The sequence below is a fragment of the Alligator mississippiensis genome, chromosome 1 (genome assembly GCF_030867095.1).
Source record: "Alligator mississippiensis isolate rAllMis1 chromosome 1, rAllMis1, whole genome shotgun sequence".
NCBI lineage: Eukaryota > Metazoa > Chordata > Crocodylia > Alligatoridae > Alligator > Alligator mississippiensis.
The window spans coordinates 183,989,732-183,997,479 of record NC_081824.1 but is presented as its reverse complement, the minus strand read 5'-3'; the positions used below and the strand labels follow the sequence as shown (position 1 = coordinate 183,997,479).

General features: G+C 46.4%; 1 protein-coding gene across 1 annotated transcript in view; it reads left to right on the top strand.

Annotated features, from left to right (window-relative positions):
• The first annotated feature begins 26 nt into the window (after positions 1-26).
• Positions 27-7,748, top strand: part of IARS2 (isoleucyl-tRNA synthetase 2, mitochondrial) — a 61,251-nt gene continuing 53,529 nt past the window's right edge. Inside the window, exons 1-3 of the mRNA XM_006272911.4 lie at positions 27-339; positions 5,632-5,754; positions 7,582-7,735. Coding sequence (XP_006272973.2) covers positions 136-339; positions 5,632-5,754; positions 7,582-7,735 — 481 coding nt within the window. The 5' untranslated portion in view covers positions 27-135. The remainder of the gene's footprint in view (positions 340-5,631; positions 5,755-7,581; positions 7,736-7,748) is intronic.

Below are 7,748 nucleotides of genomic sequence, written 5' to 3'. Positions count from 1 at the left end.
CCCCGCCCCTCCCGGAGGCAGTGAAACGCGTTTGAAGGCCGCGTGTCCCTCCGCGCGGCCCGTCACGACCTCGTCGACCCCCGTAGCGGAGCCGGAAGAGGCGGTGGTGGTAGCGGCAGCAGCCCGAGCAGGAGGATGTGGCAGTTGCTGCGGACGCCGCCGTTGCGAGCGAGGGCCGTGCGGGGCTGGGCGCGCGGGGCGGCCACGGGGCAGCCGCCGGAGAGGAAGCGCGACCCCGTGCCCGCGCAGTACCGCGACACCGTGCTGCTGCCCCGCACCCACTTCCCCGCGCAGCTGCCCGGCCGCCTGCAGCTGCAGGCCGAGCTGGAGACGCAGCAGGTACGGACGAGGCGGAGCGGGGCCTGGCCCGGCCCTGAGCGAAAGCTGCGGCTGCGGCTTCTGACCGTTAATTGTCCCAAACCCTCTTGGGGGGGGAGCTGACGCGCACCAGCCCTACCTCGCGACAAGCCGGATGTCTGTTCGCAGCGCGGCGCTGCGTTGCTAGCTCTTAACTATGGAAGTATCCTTTTGGAAACCCAACATGTTGTGGGCCCAACGAACGTGCAGAGACACGTGCGAATAAGCCTTCTTCTCATGTATTGTTCACTGTGACCGTGCGGTGAAGGAGGGCATCAACATGGAAGCATTTCTTTGTTTGGAGGCCAGCAGGTGTGGGAGAGTGCGACAGCAAACCCAAAAGTCGTTTATCTGGCAGGGGAAATACTGAGACCAAGTAGGCAGTTGAGCTCAGATCAAGGGGGGACATTGCAATCCAAAGACCTCCAGGGTTGGGCCTGTGGTAGGATGCCTGCCAAATGGGTTTGGGAGTATGTGAAGTCCCAGGGTGAGAGCCTAGGATGGAGGATGCTCGTGGGTTGCAGTGCCAGACGTGGTGTTTAGAATTATTGAGATCTGATGAGCAGGTGGAAATGGGTTTTTGGGACGATTAGAGTTCTGCTCAAGCCATATGATTTGGAATTGATTTGGCCTGGAACACACAATATATTAATAACAAGAAGAAGAAGAAAAAAACAAAGCCATAAGGCACTTCTCGGTCCCTTGTAGGCTAAGATGGGTCTCTTGGCCCATCCGAGATCACTTTAGAATGGCAGTGTGTAGGGGAGGGTGCACCCCTGTTCAGTGCACTGCAGACAGGACACCCTGGTACAGCCTGTCAGTGGCAGGATCTCAGCTACGTGCCTACTTTATGGAAATGGGGGATTGTGCCCTAGCTTGCTCCTGTGGCCATTGGCTAAGGGAAAGTTGAGACTTGGGGGGCATCCGAACCCCAAGATCTTTGGGCTTGGACCTGCATGTAGGATGCCTGTCAATGGTTTTGCTCAATTGATAGGATTTGGAACTGATTTGGCTAATCTGACCTGGAATACAAAATCCTACCACCCCCCAAAAACTCTGAAAGTCAATTAAGATTCTCTGACTTGGGTTTTGCATATGCATCATCAATTAACTGCCTCAAAAATGGCTGTGCATTTTCAACACTTTTACTAATATTGATAGGAGTACAAAACTCTGGACAACGTCACTTTCAAGATCGTTGATAACACACCAGCTTCTCCGGCAAGGTTGCAATCCTTGGAGAGTGTTCATGTAGTGATTCTTGTGTATCTGGCTAATGTAGGCAGGAAAAGTAGTATTTCCATTCTAAAGTCCTGCTGACCTGATTAAAGTCCGGCAGACAATCATGTAGAAACTTATGGTATGACTACTAGCAGCTGGTAGATTGGGGCAGGATTGGAGTGGGGAGGTGTCTGCACTTTGTCCCTTTTGACAAGTGAAGTATCTGTTCAGAATGCTGCTGATCAGTCTCCCACATCTCCCTCTTCTTGGTCTTCTGTGTTCTCAATGATCTCCAGGCTTCTATCGGCTTCTTACTCTCCATGAAAGTCTCTTCCAGCTTGGTAAATGTCAAGGCATGCTAACAGAATTATATGTAGGGAAGCTGTGCCCAGTTGCTCTAGGGAAAGTCCTAGATGAACAAAAGGCTTCATTAACTATTCCAGACCAGAATCTGGACTAGACTTCCCAAGGAGGTGGTGCAGTCCCCAGCCTTGGAAGTCTTCATGAGGAGACCTTGCTGGGATCATTTGATCTCTGTAGTATTCCTGCCCAGAGCAGGGGAGTTGGACTCAATGATCTTTCAAGGTTTCTTCCAGCCCTTAATTTCTATGATCATACATTGTACAAGGGTTGAAATTTTATCATACAAATATGATGATTATTGTACACCTGGCAACACTGGCCTAGGTGAACCCCCTTCTGTTGCCCTCCCCTACCCCTTGCTCCCACAGCCCAGTGCCAGCTCTAGGTCTGGCACTGCAGGGGTGAGGCAGTGTCAGGCAGCGTTGCCAAGTCTTAAATATGACATTATCATATTGGAAGCTCAAATTACTGTATTTTCTGAAAAACTATTGTACACTGGGAAAAAAATAAGTGTGCAAATAAGTCGTCGTCTTCTTTACTTTATATTGCTCACTGTAACTCTACAGTGAGTGAGAGAGAACTGGGTCATCAAAGTTGAAGCATTTCTTTATTTCAAGACAAGCAGTCATAAGAAAGCACTGACAGCAAACCCAAAAGTCGGTTAAGACTCCCTGAGAGTGACTTTGGTTTTACATATGCTGCATCAAATAATTGCCTCAAATTATTGTATGTTTTGAACGCTTTTAGTATTATCTGTTGTATGTCATATAAGGGTTGAAATTGTCATACGAATAGGATAACTATTGTATTTGTATTTGCCTTGCATCCAGCCCAGTTCCAGAAGCAGCAGCTGTGATGGCCCTGCCCTGTGCCCCAGGTGTGGGGGCTGCCCTGTGGCAGAGGTGGTGGGCGCAGCCTCAGGCTGGTAGCACCACGTGGCTCCTGGAGCTGGCAGGTTCAGGGCATGGGACAAATCAGTCCCCAGCATAGTGCGCAGGGGAGAATCAGGGACTTCAGAATGGGACTTGGTACAGGCAGGAGGCTGAACTGGAAGTCACAGATGCTGGGCAGGAGGAGGTGCTGCAGAGAAGAGCCAGGCTTCAGTTGCCCAAGTCCCTGAAAAGTGACAATGGACTGTGGGTTGTGAGGTATCAGACCTGGATTCCCAGCCTGGAGCATTTCCCCAGAGCTAGAGTGCTTAAGTGTTTTAGAGCGGGTAGCTGGGGCTTGCAGGGTTTTCTTCCAAAGTAGTGACTGAGGCAGAAGAGGTGGTAGGGTTGGTGGTGTCCACACTTTGTATTGTAACCGAGGGTTAAAGAACTTGCTCAGGAAGTGCCCTAGTCCAGTGGTTCTCAACCTTTTTTGTACCAGGACCCATCTGTAAACATTGATGGCCAGTCCCAACCCAGTAAATAGTTTAAGTAGAAAACAGCCCCCTGGCCCTGCCGGTGCCCTTTGTTCCTGACCTGCTGCCTCCAGAGTTCAAGTGTGAGACTTTGGGAGCCCCAGCAGCCCTTTTCAGGCTAGAATTTTGCCAGCCTGCAAAGGAAAACCCATGGTTTCCTACATTTTTCTCCTTTAAAGGAAAATCCATTTTCTAAGTTTGTTCTTGACCCTTTCATATATGCTTGTGACCCACAGGTTGAGAAACATAGTCCTAGCCACCAATCTAAAGCTGGTCTGGAGTAAGCCACTTTCCCCCTTCTGTCAAAGCTGTGTGACTGTGCAGCCAGGGATTCAAAACTCACTGGGCCAAAAAGAGGGACTACAAAAGGGAGCCCTGAGCTGGTAGGGGAGACTGCTTTGTCATTCTCCAAATCATTGTATGTCTTTTATCCAGTGTCTAATGCAGCTGTTTGTGCCACTGCCGCCACCACCTTTTGCTCTGAATGCAGGAATCGTGCCCCTTAGGGGACGTGGGAGGAGATGGGCATAGTTCAGGAAACCCAAACAGGTGTAGGCTTGAAATGAGTTCAGCAAAAATGCCTACATTTTTTATCAGGAGTTTGATCAGGAGCGGAATGCAGAGTACTTGGTGAACTTTGGTAGTGAAAATAAGGGGTGCCTATACACAAGCTGTGGAGCAGAAAGGCTGCTCTGACTCACTGTAATTAAAGCTCCTTCCCCAGAGCACGTGTATAAACTTCCAAAGCATTTGCAGTCTTTCAGACACCCAAGAAGATAGGTGAGAATTGAAGATTTTAAATTCAGCCTACATGCCACTTTAAGAGCTTAAGTCCTTTCATGGGTCTATACATCAGTGTGTCTCAGTTCAGTCTGAGTTATTTGTCAAAAACTTTTAAAGTATTTTGCAAACCTTGACAGGTTCATAGATACATAAATGCTAGGGTTAGAAGGGACCTCAACAGATCCTCGAGCCTGACACCCTGCCTAGGCAGGAAAGAGTGCTGGGGTCAGATGACCCCAGCCAGATGCATATCCAGCCTTCTCAAAGACCCCCAAGGTAGGGGAGAGCACCACCTCCCTTGGAAGCCCATTCCAGATTTTGGCCACCCTTACCATGAAGAAGTTTTTCCTGATACATAGCCTAAATCTGCTCTCTGTCAGTTTGTGACGATTGTTCCTTGTTACCCCAAGAGGCGCCCTGGTGAACAGAGCATCTCCAATGCCTTGCTGCATTCCCCTAATGTATTTGCAGGCGGCCACAAGATCACCTCTCAGCCTTCTCTTGTGGAGACTGAAGAGGTCCAGGTCCCTCGGTCTCTCCTCATAGGGCTTGTCCTGTAAGCCCCGAACCATATGAGTGGTCCTCTGGAGTCTCTCAAGTCTGTCAACATCCTTCTTGAAGTATGGTGGCCAAAACTGGATGCAGTACTCCAACTGCGGTCTGGCCAAGTGCCACAAAGAAGGGAAGTATCACCTCTTTGGTTCTATTTGTCATGCATCAGCAGATGCATGGTAAAGTGTGGTTAGTTTTGCTGATGATTTAGTCACTGACGACTCGTTCATCTTGGAGTCCGCCATGACTCTGAGATCCCTTTCTGCTTCTGTGCTGCTGAGAAGGTCATTTCCTAGCCACTAGGTGTGCTGGATATTTTTGTGCCCTAGGTGCAGCACTCTGCATTTGTCCTTGTTGTACTGCATCCTATTGTGTACTGCCCACTTTTCTAACCTATCCAGGTCTGCCTGCAATCGTTCTCTACCCTCTGAAGTGTGCACCTCACCCCACAATTTAGTATCATCGGCAAACTTGGACAGAGTACACTTCACACCCACATCCAAGTCACTGATGAAGATATTGAAGAGTACAGGTCCCAGGACTGAACCCTGTGGGACCCCACTACCCACATGCTTCCAGGTCAATACCAACCCATCTACTACCACTCTCTGGGTGCGACCACTAAGCCAACTTGCCACCCACCAGACTGTGTAAACATCTATGTCACAGCCTCTTAATTTATTTATGAGCATGGGATGAGAACATATTTACCCCAGATGTATCCTTGATTTTAGTGACAGAAGAATGAATTTGGCCAAATAAATATCCCATTTAATGTCAGAGAAGTAGGTCAGTATTATTGGTATTTGTTCAGTAGTGGAGAAGTGACAAGCCTGAGGAAAAAAAGGAAGTCTTCTCTTTATGGAGTTATTTTTTAACTCAAAATTGAATTGTAAATGCTAGGACACAATTATATAATGATTTAAATGTTTTTCACATTGTTTTCACAGAAATGTGGCTTTTCAGAATTATATTCATGGCAAAGGCAAAGGAAAACGAAGAAGGAATTTTGTCTTCATGATGGACCACCATATGCCAATGGAGACCCTCATGTTGGTCATGCATTGAATAAAGTAAATATAATTTTATGATAGTAGGTTTAAAGTATTACGCATCTCCTGCAAGGTGCTGTATTCTCTCAGTTTGTCTGAAGTCAGTTGAAGTTTATAGGGTGTAGTACTTAATAAGAGGATGCTAGTATACATTTCTGTTTTACTGATTAGCATATCCAGTATAAACAGAAATGACAAGGAGCAATGCATGCTGCTTTCTGTGTCTTATTGTTTAACTGTGGATTCATCCTCATTCTTGTGTAACGTGCGCTTCTCTTATTATGCTGTGAAAGACATAAGGTACATCTATATCGTGTACATCTGTATAGTACATTGCATATAGATGTATATAGATGCATATATGGGTATAGATGCTGTATGTTATATAGTGACTTCAGAAGTATGATACAATAGCACATAGGCAGTTTTTTTTTTTCTGAAAGGTCTCTTCTGTTCTCTGGCATGATACGCCACTAATTAATGTGTGGTAATAGGGTGCTTTAAGGGGTCTTGCTTTAACTGCAGAGCTGAGAGTTTGACTCTTGCTCCAGACTTATGCAGGCCAGTTCCACTTGACCCAACTGTAAATGGAGATCTGGTCAGTTGTGGGGAATCAAAGGGAGCCAGTTCTGGTGGTGGCTCCTTTGTGTGTCATTGGCTATAGAAACTGATGTACAGTAAAAATTTTATCTGGCATGAGTGGGGTAAGGGGGGGTGCCAGTTATCTAAAAATTCAGGTTATCTGAGAGTTATACCTATCAAGGAAGTTGGGAATGCAGCGTGGCCACCCCCACTAGGAAGAGCCCGGCACTGCCCTGGCCCACAACAGCAGCCCGCCCTGCCCTGCACAGATCCCTTCCCTTCCCCCCTCCCCCCCCCATTTTTTTTCCCTCCCTCTACCTATGCAGATATCAACTAGAAGGGCCTCCTGGCAGCTCCTCTATTGGCATCATCACTAACTAATTTAAACAACAGAAATACTTCATGCGCATGCTGGATAGACTTGGCAAAGTGAGGATTTGTATTGGGGGATATTGGAAATTCTGGTTAATAGAGTATTCTGGTTAGTAAAATGCCAGTTAATACAGCTTTTACTGTACTTTCATCACGTTAGCCAAATTAGCAGGTAGATCCAGGGACCTTTCATCTCTTCTGCTGTAGTATTTTACCTGGCATGCCTTCATGGCTTTTCTGTCTTAATATTGCACAGGGTGCTACATTTTGTCTGTACACCTTCAAAGCAACCTGTTGTAGCTTGACATGGAGGTACCTGGATTCAACTGAAAAAAGAATGATGATTTTTAATACAAAATTTATGTTCAACACAATACCACAATTATATTTGTATATTTAGATAAGAATCTAGGGATGACAATGTTGCATATTGTACCAAGAGCAAAAGAGGATGAAATCTGTCCTACAGTTTTGTAAAAAAAAAAATGTGGCCTCCAAATTCCATCAGAGAATTAGTCACATTGAGGAGGGGTATTGGATGCTGGCCAGGACCTGTTGTTCCCATGGAACGCAACAGTAGAATCTGTTCTACTCCATACTAAGTGCAATATTCCACTCTGTACAGTGTTAACTATAAAGTTACAATTGCAGCTTTCAGTTGTGCTAAACTTGGATGTTCATTTTCAAAAGACGGTAATGAGTATCCTCTTTTAAAACTAAATCAAATACAAAAAGAGACCAGAATGGAGGTAGAAGCTTTATAACACGCCCAGCTTGCTTGGTATAGCAGAGGTCTTCAAAACAAGAGGGGCCATTCCGTAATATGTGCTTATCTTGTGGGGGGTAGTGGTAAGAATAGCATTAAAAATCACATATGAACTTGCACATTTCCAGATTTTGAAAGACATTACTAATCGGTTCCATATGATGAGAGGCTACAAGGTGCATTATGTACCAGGCTGGGATTGTCATGGGTTGCCTATCAAAATGAAAGCTTTGTCAGAACTCCAAGTTCAAGATCTTTCTGCCATGGAAATAAGGCAAAAAGGTAAAATATCTTT